This window comes from Triturus cristatus, chromosome 10, assembly GCF_964204655.1.
Source record: "Triturus cristatus chromosome 10, aTriCri1.1, whole genome shotgun sequence".
In the NCBI taxonomy this organism is placed as follows: domain Eukaryota; kingdom Metazoa; phylum Chordata; class Amphibia; order Caudata; family Salamandridae; genus Triturus; species Triturus cristatus.
Genome location: NC_140593.1, coordinates 992,566,150 through 992,586,572, shown reverse-complemented (window position 1 = coordinate 992,586,572; position 20,423 = coordinate 992,566,150). Strand labels below are relative to the sequence as shown.

At 44.5% G+C, this 20,423-nt stretch overlaps 1 protein-coding gene across 10 annotated transcripts in view; it reads left to right on the top strand.

Moving 5' to 3' along the window:
• The window catches only part of TOM1L2 (target of myb1 like 2 membrane trafficking protein), a 429,404-nt gene that overhangs the window by 184,923 nt on the left and 224,058 nt on the right, over nt 1-20,423 (top strand). For 5 of the 10 annotated variants that reach the window (XM_085628956.1, XM_085628954.1, XM_085628952.1 and 2 more), the window contains exon 5: nt 16,512-16,646. In XM_085628956.1, the coding sequence (XP_085485082.1) occupies nt 16,512-16,646 (135 nt within the window). Of the gene's footprint in view, nt 1-16,511; nt 16,649-20,423 lie in introns of all 10 variants that reach the window. The other 5 variants (XM_085628953.1, XM_085628955.1, XM_085628951.1 and 2 more) reach the window with 1 other exon arrangement.

The window sequence follows — 20,423 nt, the reverse complement described above, 5'->3', positions numbered from 1 at the left end:
AGCCATTAACTAATCTGATTGCGGGAGTGTAAGTGGGAAATCGCTGCCACCTAAGTCGAAGAAATTGCGACCCCATTTGGCACTTCGCAAAAATGAACTGTCCCCGATTCCTGCTTCCGTCTACCTTGTTACCTACTTGCCCCATTGCCGGCTCGCGCGCCCTGTTTAAACAAGTTTCTGTCTGCCTGCTCCTTCTGCTCACAACCTGTCATTAACGGGACTAAGAGGAAAAGAACCGGGGTATCTGGTCTGGATACGTTTACAGAGTAGAGGACAGGGTCCAGATCTGGGAAGCGGATTTGGGCATGTGACCCTTGGCTGTGGACAAGAGTTGTTTTCTACTGTCTCATTGACACATCCTGGGTGCCCTAGGTGCCCTGCGCTGCTCTGAATGAATCGTGACAGTGGTAAAAATTACGGTGGCAGTGTTTTAATGGAGACATTTTTATTTGGTTTTTGGCTTACTCGAGGACCCGATCCACGCATCTGTTCCCAACCGTCATTTTAAATTCAAAATACTGCTCGAGCGCACAAACAGCCTCTCGCGCTCTCACCGTCATTTCTGCTGCCTCTGTTTTCTCGTGACATCTACTGGATTCGAATCGGAGCTGCATTCGTTCCTCTATGTTCCTGCATGCATCGACGTGCCTGGAGCCACCCGGCGCGCCGTCGTGCTGCGTGCATCCATTTTGCACCACCGGAGCTCCTTTGTGCTGCCAACCATTGCCAATCACGTTTGTTTTGTTTTTTCTTCTTCAAGCAATTGGCAAACTCGTCACTCGTTTTCACCTCCACATCAAGCACTACCCATTCCGTGCTGGATGACAAGGATGAGGTGTTTCCAGCTTGCAATCGTCATTTTGATGTACTTTCTTTCCAGTGGGGTGGTCCCAAAGAGAACAAGCATTTGCAATGCATTAGGTCTCGCATTTACGAGAGTTTGAGCTATTGACATTGCAAATAACAATGCCTATTGGCATTGTCATTTACAATGCCAATAGCTTTAACTCGTGTAACTGCGAGACCTATTGCATTGCAAATGCTTGTTGTTAACGGCTTCCCTCACAATGCTTTGTAGTTGACTCGTGCTTCCCGCACTCGGTAGATAATTACTGTGCAAGTTCCGGGCTCTGCAGGAGGCACAGTGATTAGAGCTGCCTTGAAAGTTTCCAGAGGCGTCAGAAGCAGACCTGCTTACTGAGACACTCTTGGTTACTTAGCGAGTCTGTTTAATTTTTGCAACATTTTGTCTTTCAGCCTGTTAATTCGTAAATGCATGAAGACAAGGGGGGAGGTAAGATTCTTCTTGTTTCTAATACCGTGGCCGGCTCTAACCCTCCCCCTCCTCCAATGTCCGGCCCATGGCTTACAAGAGAAACAGAAAGAATCTTACCTTCACCCTGTCTTCATGCATTTACAAATTAACAGGCTGGCGGAAGAAATGTTTCAAAAATGAAACAGACTCGCTGAGTAACCAAGAGGGTCTCAGCCAGCAGGTCTGTTTCTGACACCTAGAAAAAATGTACAGGACGGGGCGGCTTTCAGCTGCATGAAATCTCACAGAACAAGAGCCGCAAAGAACATTAAATACTATCCTCACTCCTCTTTTCCAGTGCACACGAGCATGAGAGGCAGCAAGACAACAAGACAACAAACAACTTAACAGAGAAAACAACGACTATCAGAGAGGGGCTGTTCTAGTGCTTGAGCGAAGTACACCGAGTCACTGCGTCTGCCTGAGGCACCCTCAAAGGGTGGCTAACGCTTAGAGGATACTTGTGAGTGCACACATTTACTGCCTGCCATAGGAATGCACAGCCATTGTCACACAGCTTTCTTCATGGAAAGTCTTGCATACACTGGGGATTTGCACAAAATGTCTCCGACAGTTGACATTTTATTTATTTAATTAGGAGGGAGCTTTATGAAGACCTGGGTGTCTCCTTTAATTCAATGCAACATTTTGTGGCGGTTTAAGAACAGAACGTTTGACATTAAGTTCTACGCCAAACTGCTTTCAGAATTACAAATTTGCAGAGGATAAGTAAATGTAAAAAAAGCTGAGATTTTCCGCAACGAGTTTTATGTTTTTTAGGGGCATGTGAATGTAATGGATTTTTGCTCATGAAAAAAAAGCAATCTGCGCAGTTTTTCGACGTTTGTTTGGTCATAATAAAGGTATAATAACAACTGTGACCTTCCCGCCTGCCCTTACTTAATTAACAGCCCGAAGAAGGGTCTCTTTATTCTGGCCCGTTGCCTGCACTGCCTCTCAGGTTACCATCTTAAAGCAGGGTGATCAAGGTGGGCTTTGTGGTGTTGAGTGACATTTTTTAATATAAAATCCTACGCGTTGTTAAAATATCTTTTACATTCTGCACTCTGAAGAGCGAGCACAGGGCTGAGGGACTGAAATTCCGGAAGAAACGGTATTGTCTTTGTTAGATCGGTGAGGTTGTAACTTTGGGAGATGGAGTGCTACCGTTAGATAAAACAAGCATTGGCCGCGTTACTAGTGCTTGAGCGAAGTACACCGAGTCACTGCGTCTGCCTGAGGCACCCTCAAAGGGTGGCTAACGCTTAGAGGATACTTGTGAGTGCACACATTTACTGCCTGCCATGGGAATGCACAGCCATTGTCACACAGCTTTCTTCATGGAAAGTCTTGCATACACTGGGGATTTGCACAAAATGTCTCCGAAAGTTGACATTTTATTTAATTAATTAGGAGGGAGCTTTATGAAGACCTGGGTGTCTCCTTTAATTCAATGCAACATTTTGTGGCGGTTTAAGAACAGAACGTTTGACATTAAGTTCTACGCCAAACTGCTTTCAGAATTACAAATTTGCAGAGGATAAGTAAATGTAAAAAAAGCTGAGATTTTCCGCAACGAGTTTTATGTTTTTTAGGGGCATGTGAATGTAATGGATTTTTGCTCATGAAAAAAAAGCAATCTGCGCAGTTTTTCGACGTTTGTTTGGTCATAATAAAGGTATAATAACAACTGTGACCTTCCCGCCTGCCCTTACTTAATTAACAGCCCGAAGAAGGGTCTCTTTATTCTGGCCCGTTGCCTGCACTGCCTCTCGGGTTACCATCTTAAAGCAGGGTGATCAAGGTGGGCTTTGTGGTGTTGAGTGACATTTTTTAATATAAAATCCTACGCGTTGTTAAAATATCTTTTACATTCTGCACTCTGAAGAGCGAGCACAGGGCTGAGGGACTGAAATTCCGGAAGAAACGGTATTGTCTTTGTTAGATCGGTGAGGTTGTAACTTTGGGAGATGGAGTGCTACCGTTAGATAAAACAAGCATTGGCCGCGTGACACGGGAAGCTTGTAATAAGAAGCCGACAACGAGGTGGGGGAGGGGCAGAGCGAGGCGCTTGGGAGAGCGCTGTGCTTCATGAGCCATGACGGCCAGACGGAGGAAAGACAGATGGCGCCCGCGAAATGTAAGTGATCGCGATCGCGATCACACTTCAAAGCGGCCGTGTGGCCCGAAAGTGAAAGCAAACGAGTGCTTTCAGGCCTCCAAATGGTGCGCGCGCCCGGACGGCGCACATGCACTGTATTTGGAGGCCTGAAAAGCCACTGTTTGCACTTCCAAAACTCGCTTACTATAAGTCTCGCCAGAGCAGCGCTAAAGCGCTGTCTCAGGCGAGACCTAAAAAGAAGAAATGGAAGGAAAACATTATTTTTTTTTCATCGTCATGGCATCGTGAATACAGCATTACAGTTTCATTGGCCACGTAGCAGTGCCATCTAGCGGTCATTTAGCACCACTGCACCGTTTTAGAAAATGAAAAGTCCACGTTTTAGCATGTTTCTGCAGGGAACTTCATGTGTGGTGCATTTCCTTCCAAATCCATGGTTCATTTCACAACGCAAGGTACTGTTCCATTCCGTATAATGCTGCAGCTCCAGCTCTACAATGACTACGGTGACCACTTTATTTGTTTTATCTCATTATTTTATGGAACGTGGTTTAAGTTAAAAGGCTTATCTTTTCTTTATGAACCATTTTGCCAATATGCATTTCCTAGTGTTCTCGCATGTTACGCTGACATTTTGGTTAACTATTGTTTCTACCTATTTTACAGGGTGTTTAATCCCTCAGAGGACCAGTATTTGCAGGGTTTAGCGCTTGTATTTTAATAGCCTACTGGCTTTACATATGATTACTTCTCAATTCTAAGATGAATCTAAAGTGTTTTTATCATAGTTTTTATTGCAACGTTTATAGGCTTAAAAAATTCCATAGGGATTTTATTATTGAAATCTGAAGAATAGTTTGCTTTTATGTTACGTGACTTGCCAGGTCATCAGTTCAGGTATCTTAGTATGTTACATTTATATGTTACGTGACTCGTCAGGTCACCAACTCTGTTATCTTTTATGGTAGGTCTCCTTGCCATTTTTAGTGACTCGTCAGGTCATTTACTATGTTATCCAAGGGTTACCTTATTTTACAGGGGCCTTATCTTTCGTGATTCATGTTTCGTGACTCGTCAGGTCATTTACTAGGTTATCCATGATGTTACATTATTTTACATGTTTCTTATCTTTTGTGATTGTCTTTCACAATGTTTCTTTCATACATTAGTGGTTACAGTACTTTATGTTGCATTTACTTACTGTGCCTTCCTTTAGGGCATACGTTGTGTATGTAATTGTGTTGTAACAGCTTTTGTTTGTATTATGGTTTCTTATCTTCATATTCTTGTTCTTGGTATCTGAGACACTTTGTTTTCCGCCTTCCATGGTACCTGTTGGTGGATTTTCATTGTATCGCTTTACTATATTACTATTACTATTTCAGGTGTATTCTCTAATTCCAAATGAGTTTACTTACGCATCGCTATTCAGCTGTGAGTGTTTTTCTTGTCTCTGACTGGCACTGTCTGTTTTCTGTTGCTGTTTCTTCTTGCCATCTTCATTCTGGTATGGCCAACTAGCATGTTTGGTGGTGATTTGGAGCGTCAATTCCTTTTGTTATGTGTGTTTCGTCTCCATCTACTCTAGTGTTGTCCTTATGAACTTTGTTAGTATCTCCTTAGCTTGTTGATATTTCCTACTTTTCCTTTTCTGTTGCTCTTCCTACACATGATTCTTTGCCGTTCTATTAAAGGGGGAAGATGGGTGTGTGTTATTTGGATTATATCTGTTATTCCTTTTCGAGGTTTGCATTTCCCATTTTCCTTCTTATTTTAGTGTTTATCCTCTCATTGTTAGTCTGCATATTAATTCTATTGTTTTATTGCAGAATCCTCTATCATAATAATTGCAATATGTTTTCATTTAGTTGTTTTTGTTTATTGACATTCAGACTGCTTGCTTCTTCCCTGTAATGTCGTCGTTATGCTTATTCTTGGCATTTCAATTTTTGGTGTTTTATTAAAGGGGGGAGAAGTGTTGTGTTGGCTTCTAGCTTGCTGCTCAGCCAGTGTATGGTGTGGAATGTTAGCATGAGTGTATGATGTCATAGAGTGTTGTATGCGTGCATGAATGTCAGTTGAGAGTAGGGCTGAGCAGCAAGCAGGCTGCTCCTGTTGGGGTTTCTTACTTGGTTTTGTCCCTGTATCTTACTTCATTTATTTATTACCAATAAACTACATGAACATACCAACCGGAATACGGACCATTTATTCCGTTACGACAAATAGCTATAGTAAATCCCGAGGGGAATGTGTGCCAATAGGTATGAACTTTAGAATACAAAAAAAAGTGTGTGTATATATATATCTGTGTGTGTATATGTATGTGTGTGTGTATATATTGTATTGTAATGGCATTTATATAGCGCTTACTACCCTGACGAGGCGGCGAAGCGCTTTTTCAGCGAGTACCACGCTACTCTGGAACCCATAAAGGATTAGTGGTGAAGTAGTATAGTGAAATATGATTGTAATTTGAGTGGTGGATATGTTAGTCAGTTATTGGGATTGCGAAGGATAGCGGACGGATAGAAGAGGGAAAACGGTTTGCATTTATATAGCGCTTGTTAGCCCTGATGGGGTGTTGAAGTGCTTTTTTTGGTGAGTAGCATAAAGGATTAGTGGTGAATTAGTATAGTGAAATATGAAATTTGAGAAGTAGACATGTTAGTCTGGTATTTTGATTGAAAACAATAGTGGAGGTATTGAAGAGTGAAGGATTTAGAAATATTTTATTTTTTGGAGGTCATAGCAGGCGGAGGAAACTTGGGATGAGTAAAAAGGGATTTGGTGGGAACCAGACGCAAAAATTCCAACCCGGGGATGCCCACTGTCAACAAATCGAGCAGGAAGATTATCCCAGAGTGTGTGCATGCCTCATCTAAACCTACAGCGGTCTATCCTGTAGTTACGAGGAAGGACACCCCAGATGACAATCTTTTGGCTTCTTTCAAAGACTTTGAAAGGAAGATTATTTCTGCCCTAAATGGTTTGACACTCATAAAAAATGTAAATTGTAAATTGATGCTTGTATAGCGCACTACTCACCCGCAAGGGTCTCAAGGCGCTTGTACGAATACCGCTGTGGAACCCATCCTGGCTTTCCCTGTGAGGCGTCCACTCCTGGGCACCCCCAAGGTGGAGGCCAGGCATCCTTAGCTTTGTGGGGGCCGTTGTGGAGATTAAGCAAGCTATTGCCCAGAGTTGCAGAGTGGGACTCCAAGATTGGAATGGCACCGAGGCGAGAATTATCAGGTCCGTGGAATTTTTGAGCCCAAGACCCGCCGAGGCGGGGAATTGAACCCTGGTCCCGGGCTAGACCTCTGCATCAGGGTCTGCCGCTCTAATCATTGAGCCACACTTCTCACACTCGTATCTCTGCACTTGAGCAAACTGTTGGTTCTTTGAAGGGATCAGTGGATACCCTATATTCAAGTATAAGTAGCCGGTGCTCTGATCCCCAACATACCATTCCAATCGCAAGTCTGAGTACTCCCTCCTGCGACGCCATTGCCAGCAAAAGAGGTGGGGTTGCAACATCTCAGTCTCAAGCAAAAGCCCAGGCCTCATCGGCAGCTTTATCACAATCGCCTTTGCTACCCTACACTCCCAACCCACCCGATGTTCCGTGGGTCACGGAGTCTAACTCTGGGTGGCAAGCACTTGGCACGGCAACCCAGCAGGGAAGCCTGAGCAGCTCAGATTTGTCTGCCTCTGCCACATCTCAACACTCACAGCTGTCATACTGCCCCTCCAGTACCACCATCCAGGTGCCCTCTGCGGCAACTCCCTACGTCATTGTACTGGGGAAGTGCCCCCTTTGTGGAGGGCGGCAGAGGAAAACTTCAATCAACATAAAAATAAGACTGTTCACTGGCTAGCAACTAGGGCTAATGCTTCATATCTCCCCACGCAGATGCTGGCAGAATTGTTGTGTGAATCTGAGTACTGAGGCAAGTGGGATCAATTTTGGAAGCCCCTGATTTAGCATAGCAGAATATGGAGGATGGAACAGCTTACCAAAGACCGATGAAGTGCATTGCCTACATTCCTGAGGCTGGAGATACAGACATTAAAGGGTGGAGATAGGGATACCTTTAGAAATTCCATGAAGTTCTTGTATGCAAAGGACTGCTGATTAGGTCGTCTTAAACCCTGCCATTTGCTTTATGGTAGGGTTGCAGAGCAGACTGCAGCTTATTTTTCAAGGTAAGGAAATTGATAGGCAGGGCCTGCCCATCTCGGATTACTGCTTCAGGAAGGTGAGGGGAAAGCCATGAGCAGAGAGCTCACAGTGCACTGTACCCACGTTTTGGGTACTTCTGCTTTGAGCCACTACTACTTGCTGTGAGAGTCATCAGTTTGCACAAAGGCTTTGTCTGGAAAGGAGTAGGAAAGCTGGATTTTAAAGAGCCAACACAAACATGTTCTGAAGCCTTAAGACAGTGGATCCACTTTCTCCTGTCTGGACGATGGTATAATGTGTGATCCAAACAACCCACTTTAACATCTGCACCCAAAACTAAATGGCAGAAGTACGCAGAGCATGTGTCTCTACAACGGCACATGCTACAAACCGGTTAATTAGGATAAACGTAGGAGAGGAAGATATGGCCAACTTATACCAGCCAAAATGGATAAACCAGCATTAGCAAAGCCAATAGATCTGGCATTAGCTGCTAGCCTCTCAGCTTTGTCACCGTTTGTTTTGTTATCGCTTCTGAAAGAATTTAATTGTTGGGAGAGCTGTCAGGCCCTCACAAATATAAAACAATGTCTTTAAGTAAAAAATATTCTTTTTCAAAGCACATTGGCATAGTAACCCCTGACAATAAAGGCAACTATTTTGTGTGTGGATATGCTCCTTGTGAAAAATCCAGAATGCGATTACAGTATGGTAAGCCAAAGCCTAAAGTGGGCATTCCACAAGACCATGCTGTACATGGGCAGAAGAAAAATGTTAAAGACATTACCAACAGACTACTGGATGAAGAGGGCTGGCTGAAAGCCGTACAACTAAACATATTATATATAATCTTAGTAACTCACAATGTTTTGGCTAAAGCCAGAGATCAAAAACGACCATACCTTCATCAAGATATGATTCCAGAAGACTTCCTCCTAGTTTTTTCATAACATGAATTGCTTCCAAATTGCCAAAATCTTTGAGTCTGAGTACTGCTTCTACAGCCAGTTTTGCAAAATGATCTTTATGATGACTAAGCAACTTAGATGACAGTGTGGTCCTGGAAATATTTAGCAGGTCTGCGGTACCTTTCACATGCTCCTTTGTTGTCTGCTGATTTACCGGCCCTCTCCCACAAAGAGAAAGGAGCCATGTGATCAAGGCCGTCTTTTCCGGCCGAAACGCATCATGGCGACATAGTGATTGCTTAAATAAAATCACTTGGAAGAATCTGGGTCCACTCTTATAAAGAGAAAGGAGCCCTTTCCGTTCCGAGAGGCTTGAGAGACTTTTGTTGTGCACAAGAAAAGGTCTTCAGTAAGAAAAGATCCCATCATGCATGCCTTTGTTTTAAGGATTGTTCGAAACTAATGTTCTGTAATGCAACTGACTCGATTCACACATCATCGGTTTTTTTGCTTTATGATAATCCTTTTTTACCAAAAACATATAATCTTCTGTCTATTTGGAAAATATTTTGTAAGCCTTTTCCTTAAAAAAAAAAAAAAATAAGAGAAAATATACAAGACATGCCCTCCCACTTGCTTATTAATATTGGATGTAAACAGCAACTTGGGCTACTAATGTTACTTTTGTTAAACACTATATTATAATAATTTCCATTTCTGCTAAACAATTTCGTTCTGCAGCTCAAGTGCTGTGACTATTTTTTTTCTTTTAATAACACCATAATATCATTAAATAATAAATTCATGACTATTACATCATGTTTTTCTCTGTCAATCACTGCTGTGTAAATTGCTTGCTGTAACTTCAAGGGTATAAGAAACTGAGACCAGGAAGAGAGACGAAGCGGTAATGTTTGTATTACTTATTGGTAATCTTCATGTTATGTTATGTTAAAAAGATTTATAATAGCGCACAAATACCCGGAGGTGTCTTGGCGCTAGGGAATGCCAGCCGCAAACTCGCCCCTAATACTGAAAGAGCCAGGTTTTTAGTTGCTTTCTGAAAACCGTCAAGGAGCTAACATTCCTGAGTTGAAAAGGAAGGGAGTTCCACAATTTCGATGCACCATAATAAAAACTACGGTCTCCCCAGTGCGCCGTGTGAATTCTCGGTACCAACAATAGTCGTGCCCCCAAAGACCGAAGATGTCTGGTTGGTTGGTACCATGTAAAAAGATCCTGCAGAAAAGATGGGCCTAGGTGATGCAGAGCTTTGAATACGATGCAAAGTGTCTTGAATTCAATACGCCGAGATACTGGAAGCCAATGAAGATTGCGAATTTCATTAGAAACTGAGCAAAGTCTGGGGGTGTCAGATAAAAGGCGAGCTGCCGAGTTCTGAATCATCTGAAGTTTCCTCAGACACTGCTTCTGGGCGTTGAGGTATAGGCCGTTACAGTAGTCTAACTTAGATTGAATAAGGGAAGAAACTACTGTTTTTCTGGTGTTGTCGGGAATGTAAGGAAATATTTTCCTTATGTTCTTTATGAGAAAGTAAGAGGCAGACACCACGGCATTCGTGTGGTGGCAAAAAGTCAATCTATTATCCATTAGCACACCCAGATTCTTTACTTTGACCACTGGCTTTGGTGGTGGGTCCAACTCCGCTGGCCACCACAGATCATTCCAGGGGGGCTGTATACTGCCAAAAATCAAGACTTCCGTTTTATTGGAATTGAGTTTTAGGTAGTGTGCCGTCATCCATCTATTAATGGCACTCCTGCAGCATCTAAACTGCGAGGCCGGGGAATGTTGAGGTATATGTGCCGCTATCACAATCTGGGTATCGTCGGCATACGTGGTCAGGTTGAACTCAAATTCCCGGATGAGAGGGGCCAATTCAGAGACGTAGATATTGAACAATGAGAGGCTTAGTGAACTGCCCTGAGGGACACCACATGGTAGAGTGTAGGGGTCTGAATTAAAACAGTCGATAGATACGGTGGATCTTCGATCAGTAAGAAAGGAGGCCAGAAGTGCCCGCGCCATCTCTCCTACTCCCAACTTCTCCAAGCAATTTTGCAAGAGGGAGTGATCCACCGTATCGAAAGCAGCGGATAGATCAAGAAGCACGAGGGCCGCCGCGCCTCCTCCATCCATTACTGCTCTGATCCCTTCTGAAGCTTTGATCAGTGCGGTCTCCGTGCTATGATCTTTGTGGAAGCCGAACTGGGAATGATCCAACAAGCTGTTCGCATTAATGAATTGTGACAGTTGATTGTTCATAATTTAGTCCACTATTTTTGCAGGCAAAGGCAGTCTAGCGATAGGTCGATAATTGATGGGATTTGTGGCGTCTAAGGTGGATTTTTTTTAATACAGGCAAAATAGATGTCTCCTTCCAGCAAATCGGGAAACACCAGAGGAAAACATCAAATTAAAGATATCTGTAAGGCCTGGACTCACCAAATTTGCCAATTCTTTGAGGAAAGTCGGTGGACAAGGATCCAATGGTGAACCAGACTTAGATTGAAGTACATCATTTCTGACTTCATCTAAGGAGACCGGGGATAATGCAAATGACATGTGATTAGTAATGTCTAAGCCACATGAGAGTGGTAAAGGGCAGGAATCAGAAACCTCTTTAAATGCTTGAAAGATATCTAAGACCTTAGATTTAAAAATATCGGCAATGTCATTGCAAAATTTCTGATTGACCTTCCTACCTGTATTATTGGATGTGGCCAGTTTGTTAATCACCGCAAACAATTCCTTGGGTGAATTAGCAGCTGACTCAATCTGATGAGTGAAATATTTTTTCTTTTCTGAGATAAGAAGTATTTTATAGTTTGATAGCGCTATCTTGTAGGCTAATTTACCCGGCTCATCATAATTTAAGCGCCAGCGTCGTTCTAGACGGCGGCACATCTGTTTTTCTATCCGAAGACGCTCAGAAAACCAGGGGGCGGAAGGTGTAGTCCTATTGCCTGAATTTTTTTTTAAAGGAACCGAAGCGCTAACTGCACCTAGAATCCAGTTAGTGTAGTTGGTGACGGCTAAGTCCACCTGATTCTGAGGGGGAGGACGAAAGGTTTCCAGGTAAGTATAAAGGGATGACTTGTCCACTTTGTTCCAAGCTTTACCGGTGGAGGCTGGCTGTTTGGTAGTGTCACCCTCTCCCGCCCTAAAAAAAGGGAGGTTGAACTTAATTAATGAGTGATCTGACCATGTTAGCGGAAGAGTTTCCTTAACCGTAAGGCCATGGGCTGACGAAAAAACGCCATCCAGCGTATGTCCGGCTATATGTGTCGGTGACTGCACCAATTGAGTGAGTCCAAATGATCTTAAGGTGTCTAATAACCCCATAGTGTCTTTATTTTCTAATTCTTCCAAATGGAATTTAAAGTCTCCAAGAATAGTAAAATCTGAATTTAAGATGACTGGCTCGAGCAAGGTGTCCAGATTGGTTAAGAAAGTGTTGCGGGAACCTGGAGGACGATAGAGAAGAATCCCCTTAAAGGTCACTTTGGGATTGAGTGTAAACGAAAAATGGAGTGCTTCATACGAGTGAGTAGAAACAGAATGGTGTATGGCCAACACTGAGTCCTAGTCTGATAGAGATTTCTACCGCCGTTTCATCAGCTTGTGAATTTCCCCAGGCATCAGACTGGATCCAAAACTTTTTATCAATTTCCCTATGCATCATTAGTTGGCATTGTGCAGTTTCGCATCTGGTCCATCGCACAATGGAAGCCACTATATTAGCGCCACTTCCACACTGTGACGTCCGTTCCTTTCTTTCCTTGCCTGCCAACTTGGACCCAGGGATTCTCAAATTCTGCCACTCTTGACAGTGATTTTCTCTCAAAAGTTATTGAAGTGGGCAGACAATGCCACAGCCTAAGACTTCAGGGTTTGAGCTGTGTCATGACTGAAACTGACAGATGTCGATGACCCACACCCACGATATCGGTCTGTGCTGCCTTGGCTCCAAACATGACTGTGCATCGTATCCATGCCATGCTAAACTGGACAAAAAGGCCATCTGCGACCATGAAGCAAAACTCGCTTTCACCGAACTCTGCAGGTCAAAGAAGCACTAATGGTCCAAGGTATGTAGTCCCAGTCAAGGACGCGCTCATGAGCCTCCTCTCATGACAGATCATCTTCAAAGTTACGGATTTCAGTTCAGTCTAGGAAGTCCCATAAAAAACATAAGAAGTTGAAGCATGAGTCTTCTTCGTCTCGCCACTCCCACCATTCTGAGTCGCGCAACACCCCAGGCACCTCTAGGCCACAAAATCACTCCCCCTTCCACTGAACCGAATTCCACACAAGTTCCAATTCTTTTGGGACAGCAACGTCATAACAGCTCCAGCAGATCAAGCTGGCCTTGGACCATAGTTTTGGTTGCACACCAGATCTGTCTGAAGTGCCCTTGTGCCCCCAAGGATCCGTGGGCTCCTCCAGTTGGTCTACCGCGTCAGATCCGTCCTCGACTCCGACTGTGCCCCTCAAACTCAGCCTGAGGCCATGTTTGACTTTGGGTATGGCTCCAATGCCCAGGGACGGGCTCCGGTACAGATGCTGGAAATTGAGCTAATAGCACACTCCAATTTTGACACCCATGCCCTTCCTCCAAGACCAAGAAAAAAATGCCCATTAAGATCTAGATACGGCTGCCCCACACTTTAGATATGGGGACAATGATGAGGATGATAGTGATGATTATAAGGAGGAACAATCCTTTGATGATGATATTTCTTTGACAACTTGCCGGATGTTAGTATCCTGGGTACATCCCCGAATGTTGGCTTCTCATACTCCAGTCCAGCGATGGCAACAGAAGAATCAGTCTCCTTTACGATAGTCATTAGGAGAGCGGCAATGTTTCTAGATTTCACCCTCTCTACTGCTTAGTTCAAAACAAATGTCTTGGTAGATGTTCTCAACCTGGCATAGAAAAGCCCAGAACAACCCTTTCTATTTAAATAGGCCCTCACTGATATTCTGATACTTGGGCGAAGCTACAATCTTGTCTGCTAGTTTATAGATGTGAAGCCAGAAGGCACAGACCTACAGTGGTCCCCGGCTTTCTCCGCAGACACCCTACTCCTGAGAGTTTGGTGATACAAGCATCTTCCAGCCACCTGAACCCTAACTCATTCCCTGCTACACCGTCCAACAGGAGATCTAAACGAGTGGAGATATTTCCAAAAGGGTATTTTTCTCTTTTTTCATCTGACGTCCTGCAGTCCTTAGTGGACATGCCCTCTAACAGTTCTAGGCTGTTTGGTTCGAAAGCTGACTCTGCTGTGACAAGTTTTAAGGGTAGCAAGAACAAGCTCACCCTACTTGGCAGTTCCTTCAAGAACAGTGCCCTTTTCTAGGCTTCGGTAGGGGCAACCAGCAGAGGCTGCAATAGTACATGCCACAACGACAGAAGCCTCAGTCTTTTCGAGGATGACGCCAGGAAGCAAGCCGATAGGGTCGAGGGATCCTGCGGCATTGAGCTACCCAGACCTCAGCAAAACACTTGAATTTTTCTTTGGGGGCACACCATCGGCCGGTAGGAGGTCGCATTAATTTTCATCTCCTCAGCTGGAGGAGCATCACGTCCGATGAATGGATGCTTCAGATCGTTCATAACAGATACCCTCTAACCTTCCTGTCCTATCACACAGACATGCCACCATAACACTAGGCCCATTTATCCATAATACACGGGGAAGTTGTCTCTCTTCGCCATGGGATCAATAGAGAGGGCGGCAGCATCAAAGATCTGGATTGGTGGGTTCTTCAGTTACTTTTGTTGCTGAAGGACGGGGGCCACTGTGCCATCTTAGTACTGTGCCTTCTATCCCATCCTAGACCTTTACCCTCTGAACTTCCTCCTCAGTAAGGGCAAGTTCATAATGCTCCCCCAGGCCCAAGTTCTATCTGCTCTCTACCAGGAGACTGGATGTTAACTCTCGATGTGCTGGACTCCTGTTTTCATATCCCGTCATCCAGTCCCACAGACATACCTGTGGTTTCAGGCATGCCAAGTGCATTTTCAGTTCACCATGCACCCCTTTGGCCTTACCATCGCACCTTGGATGTGCACAAAGGTAATGGTGGTGGCGCAGCCCATCTGCAGAGGTTCAGATTGTTAGTCTTCCCATGCTTCGACGACTGACTGCTGAAGGCGAACAGGTCTCTGATAGTAAATCACCTCCAGTCAACAGCCAACCTGTCACAACTTGACTCCTTCATAGTTTCTTCCCATCATTGGAGCCATCCTGGACGCAGTGCTTTTACAACCAGTACCTCTGTTATAAAAACAGCATTCCTCATCACCATAACATCGGTCATGCGAGTTAGTAAACTTCAGGCTTTGTCCGCGGTTCAATTCTAGACATCTTTCTTCCCGGGCAAATTAGTCCTCTGGACCAAAGCGGCATTCTGCCAAGGGTACCTACCACCTTCCACAAATGACAATCCATCACCCTCACAGCTTTCTATTCACTGCCTCACCCACAAAGGAAGGAAAATGGCTTCATTGCCTCAACCCTAAAGGGCGCTTAGTTTCTTCGTCGTTTGAACCACAGATTACTGACTGGATGACCAACATTTGGTCCGCTTCTCTGAATTCAATAAAAGGCAAAGCAGTGCAAAAGAGAGCCATCTCATGATAGATAGCGTTGTGTCAAAATCTGCTACAGGCTGACCCAGAAACATCGCCCAGAAGGCTCGTGTGCTCACTCCACCAAAGCTGAGGCTGCTACCACTGCTCAAATGCACGTTGTGCTTGTTCTGGACATTTTTCAGACTGTAACGTGGGTCTCACTCCACATATTTGCAAAGCATTATTGTCACGATAGCCAGCAGGATGGGCACTTTGCCGACTTTATGCAGCAGGATTTCATGGTCTGAGCCGACTTTATGCAACAGGATTTCATGGTCTGAGCCATTTCACAGACCCACCAGCTGAAGAGTTGTACTGCTTTGATATTCGAAATCCATTTACAAGGTGAGGGATCTGCGGTTAGGAGTGTCTGTCAGAATAACTAGTTACTTTCCTTCGGTTACTCCTTTTCTGGTAGAGACTCTAACTGCATATTCTTTACCGACACATCCTCCTCTCTGATCTGTGGAATAGGCTCATTGTTTTCTCTACACTGCCAGATTCCAATTTCATTGGGTCCTTCTCTATGAGCACAGATTGCAAATAGTAAGAAACTGAAGTAAGCTTGCAGAGGCGGTGCTGATCTAGTGGCCATTCGGAACTGCCCCAATGAGGAGCCACTCAATGCCATCTACTGACGCTCGAAGGAATTAGTAAAAGGTTTCCGGATCCAGTCTAACACTTAGAGAAATTCACAATGTTAGGAATCTGCAGGTAGGTAGACTCTACCGGAAGGGTAAGTAACTTGGCTCTTCATGCTCGCCCTAATCCTTCTTTTCCACCCTCCTCCCACAGCGGTGATGTCACTGATTTATAACTCCCTGTAAAAATCTACTTTTCCCATCCTTTCAAGGATAAAAATATGAGTTAAAAGGGGAGCGCTTAAGCAATTTTAGAAAGTTAACATACATATTGATTGATTTAAGAGGAAGCGTTCTTGAGGAATGGAATCCCACAAGATTTAAGGACTAGAATGAGGAAGAGTAGAACTTAGTATAATGAAAATTACCAGTAGGAAATCTGAACAATAGTTGCTTTTGTATCTTCAAAGTTTAGCATCTATATTATATTATTTGTACTGACTAAATTGAAGAAAATGTTTTAAAAAAACAAAAACTTCCAAATGAAATTGTGCTTTCTAATTTACCTTATCTAATATTTGCTGTTGTAATGGCATATATATATATATATATATATATATATATATATATATATATATATATATATATATATATATATATATATATATATATATATATATATATATATATATATATTATTGAGAAGGTTATTCATGATTTATTGTTTTGCAGGCTTGGGCGGATGCATTTCGAAGTAGTCCTGATCTAACTGGAGTAGTGCATATTTATGAAGAATTGAAGCGGAAGGGCATAGAGTTTCCTATGGCAGATCTTGATGCTCTCTCTCCAATACACACTCCACAGAGGGTAAGTTGCAGCACAGAACTTTTCAAGATTGATGGGCTCTCTGGCAGTATTTTGTATTGGTGCATTGCTGCCCAGTGAACCTATATCTTGTGTGACACTTTGTCATTCCGGTCTTTGTAATCAACACAGCATTGTATACTGGGATTCTGGGTCCGTACCTGCAAAATTTAAAGCATAAATACAGTCCCGGAACGCAACATGCTGTTGGCAAAAAGAGCTAGAAATGACTGAATTTACCACACATGGCATGGAGGCACAACTATGCGCTGTTGGCTGTACTATGGCATTCTCAATGAAAGATCACACTATGGCAAGTGCCAGGTAACTTTTGACTTTCCTTACAAATGTGTTTATGAACTCTCAATACGTTTCAATATCTACCTTAGTTGTGTGCTCTATCATTCTGATAAAGACTTCTAACAGCAGATGCCTCACCTTTTAAATATTTCCCTAGGTGTCAGACTGGATCAGGAAAATCTTCAGCAGTACCCTTGCATGCTGGTAGGTGGTATCCGATGGATCTGCGTCAACATTTTTCAGCGATGGAAGTGAGGTACACGGCCTGTATAGGCTCTACCCATGCCCGCTGAATTCAATTCCTTTCAACTGTCAACATTTTTTTCAGTGTGCTAGGGCATAGTGCCTCTGAAATCTGCAAGGTTTAAGACTTGCGAGGAATGTCGCAAACAGATGTCTGTGAAAGACACCACACTTGGTGTGCCTGGTGTGAGATCACGATTTCAGGACCTTCACCAATTGTGTCGTGATGTACCTGAAGGCTATTTGGAAGTGCAAAGCAAAGATATTTGCCACCAAGCATCGGAAGTTGGTTGAAGTAATGGGAAAGATCCCAGTCCTGCTCCCAAAGCCTTTTTCATGACACGTCGCCGAGGTCCAAGTCTCTGGATAAGTCCAAGAAGAAGCGAAGGAAATCAAAACAGGACCCAACCCAGGCTCACGACTCTCCATCTCCTGAGAGTGTGCAAGGGCATCATTGTGTCTTTGGGACCCACTCTGGAAGTCAGCCTGAGGACCTGGCTCCAGATCTCGCCCAGCTCCAGCCCGAGTTTCCAAGGCCTGTGGCTACTCTTTAAAAAGTTTCAGAATTCTGCCAATGCCCTAGAGCTTGGTGGTTCAGACTTCGGCTAGTAAGGGGAACTCAAATGCATTCCCCCTATAGTCCCCCGTAATCCTAATGGATTGAGGCATTCTGGAAACAAGTGTAATCATCCACCAGTCTCATCTTGTGGTCCATCAAGGCTAGGTACCTTCTGGCCCTCTGTGTCCATGCTTTGGGGAGCCTCGATCGCCCAGGTTCTACTGATTGTGACTGAGGAAACCCAAAGCCATTCTTTTTCAGGCCATTCAAGATGGTGGTAATGTGGCTAAATTTCCATTGTGGCTTGACATAACTAAGTCCACTGGCAGAGCCTTTGGTACCGGTGTGGCCCTCTGTTGACATGCATGGATGCAGTCCCTTGGGCTTTTGGGTGATGTCCAGGCTAGTTTGAAGAACATGCAGTTTGACGGTTCCTGTCTTTTTGAGGACAAGGCAGATGCTGCCCTTAAGCACTTTAAGGAAAGAAGGGCCACGGCCTTTCTGCACACCTTCCCCCTCATGCCAGCCCCACCAACAGTTTCGCCCCTCCATGGCTTCGGTAGGGGATTTCCACATTGCCAACAACTGCAATCAGCTCAGCAATCCCCTGAACAATTTCGTGGCTGTGGCCATGGGCTCAAAGAACCCGGAGACAGCAGGCAGACAAATCAGTTGTCCCTCCTGCTACTGCTGCGTCCAAACCACTTTAGCGACACACAGCCACCTTTACAGAGGCAGGATCAGGAGCCTTATTCCACTGGGTGTTGCGGATCAGCCAGCAGGGTTGTGCCTTACCATTCCTTGAAACCCTGCTATCCCCCAGATCTGCTAACAAAAGACCATGTGTGAGGAGGAAGTTCAGGATTGTTTGACCAAAGAAGTTGTAGAGAGGGTGCTGACTTCAGAAGTAGGTCATGGTTGTTATTCCTGCTACTTTCTGATTCTGAATATGGATGGTGGCCTCTGCCCTATTTTAAACATTCACCCTCTCAATGCTGTCCTGGAGAAAGACAAATTCAAAATTGTTACCTTCTCTGCCTTATCCCTAGGTGACTGGATGATAGCGTTGGACTTTCAGGTAACTTATTTTCACATCTTCATCCTGCAGGCCCATAGCCACTATTTGCGGTTAGCGACAGGGCAGTAGCATTTCCAATTATCTGTGCACCCCATTGGCCTCACCGGTGCCCCTCAGGTGTTCGTAAAGGTGATGGTGGTGGATACAGCACACACCTTAGGAGTTCAGGGGGGACTCAGCATTCCCAGACCTCGTCAACTGGTTGCTCAATGCAGGCTCGCCACAGGCAGTTCTCCCGTACCTCAAAACTGGGGCTAACCTCCTAACATCGATGTGATACACTATCAACCTGTCGAAATCAAACATGATTGCTTCACTGACACTCCTCCCTTCATCGGAGCCACTCAAGACACGTTGTAGATTCGTACCTGTACGTCAGAGCGGCTAGTCCCTGGCATTCAGGCTAGGAGCCAAATGTTTCAGCCTTTGTCCTGGATTTCTGTGAGGATGAATCTGAGGCTGCTGGGACTGATGACCTCTTGCATCCTACTTGGCAAGCAAACCAGATGTCATTTGAGGGCTCTGCAGTGAGATGTGAAGTCCAATTGGGCATAGTATTAGGAGGATCTCTCCCATCAGGTCCATGTTTTAGAGGAGACGGCAAAATGCCTGCAGTTGTGGCTGCTGGACTGTGATTGGGTCAGCAGCTGGCCTCTCTCCCTAACCCACTCAGAGCAGACAGTGGTAACTTATGCATCCATTCTGGATTGGTGTGACGACCTGGGAGAGGTGGAGATCAGAGGCCTCTGGTCTCCGGTGGAAACTCGACTTCACATCAACCTATTGGAGCTTTAAGCCACCCGCTTGACTTTGAAAGTCTTCCTGCCATGCATTAAGGGGAGGCTGGTTTACTTGTTCACAGACAACACCACCACCACGTGGTACTGCAACAAGCTGGTTAAGATGGGGTCATGGACTCTGTCTCTCAGGATCTGGCTGGAATGCCAGGGAAATATCCTGCTTTTGCAGAATGTGGCAAGAAGCTTGGCTCAATCTCTTCACGACTGCCCAGAACGCGAAATGTCAGCAATTCTGCACATTGCATGCCTTCCCGCCACAATACCTCTCCTGCCCTGAGTTCTGAAGAAGATCAGGAACAACTAGGCCCAAGGCATCCTAGAGGCTCCGGATTGGTTATGAAGTCCCTTGGGACATGAGCATTTGTACTCTGATCAAGCTCCCCCTTTGGTGGAATCTCTTGTCACAGCAGTAAGACGGAGTACTGCACCCATACCTGCACCCCCCACCTCCATGCATGGAAATTCTGTGGCGGCAGTTGAGTGCTTGTGATATCTCTCCCGTGGCAGTAGATGTTATTCTGGTATTAGGGTGTCCAAATCTGTGTACGCCTACCCTTGGGAAACGTTTGTGCCCAGGTGCACAAGTTGACACACTTTTTTTTTGTTTAAAAGTTTTTGGGGGGGGCACAGGTTACCGTTTAAGACTTCAGCATTAGCACAAGTTGACACACTTCATTCCACATTGTCCTCAGTTTTGTTGTTTGCGTTACCTGTCAGCTCTTATTGCTATATACTTTTGCCAGACTAGCCTCCGTTGTTTCAATCACTGGGTGTGATGTGTGTTTTTTTAAGGGGTTACA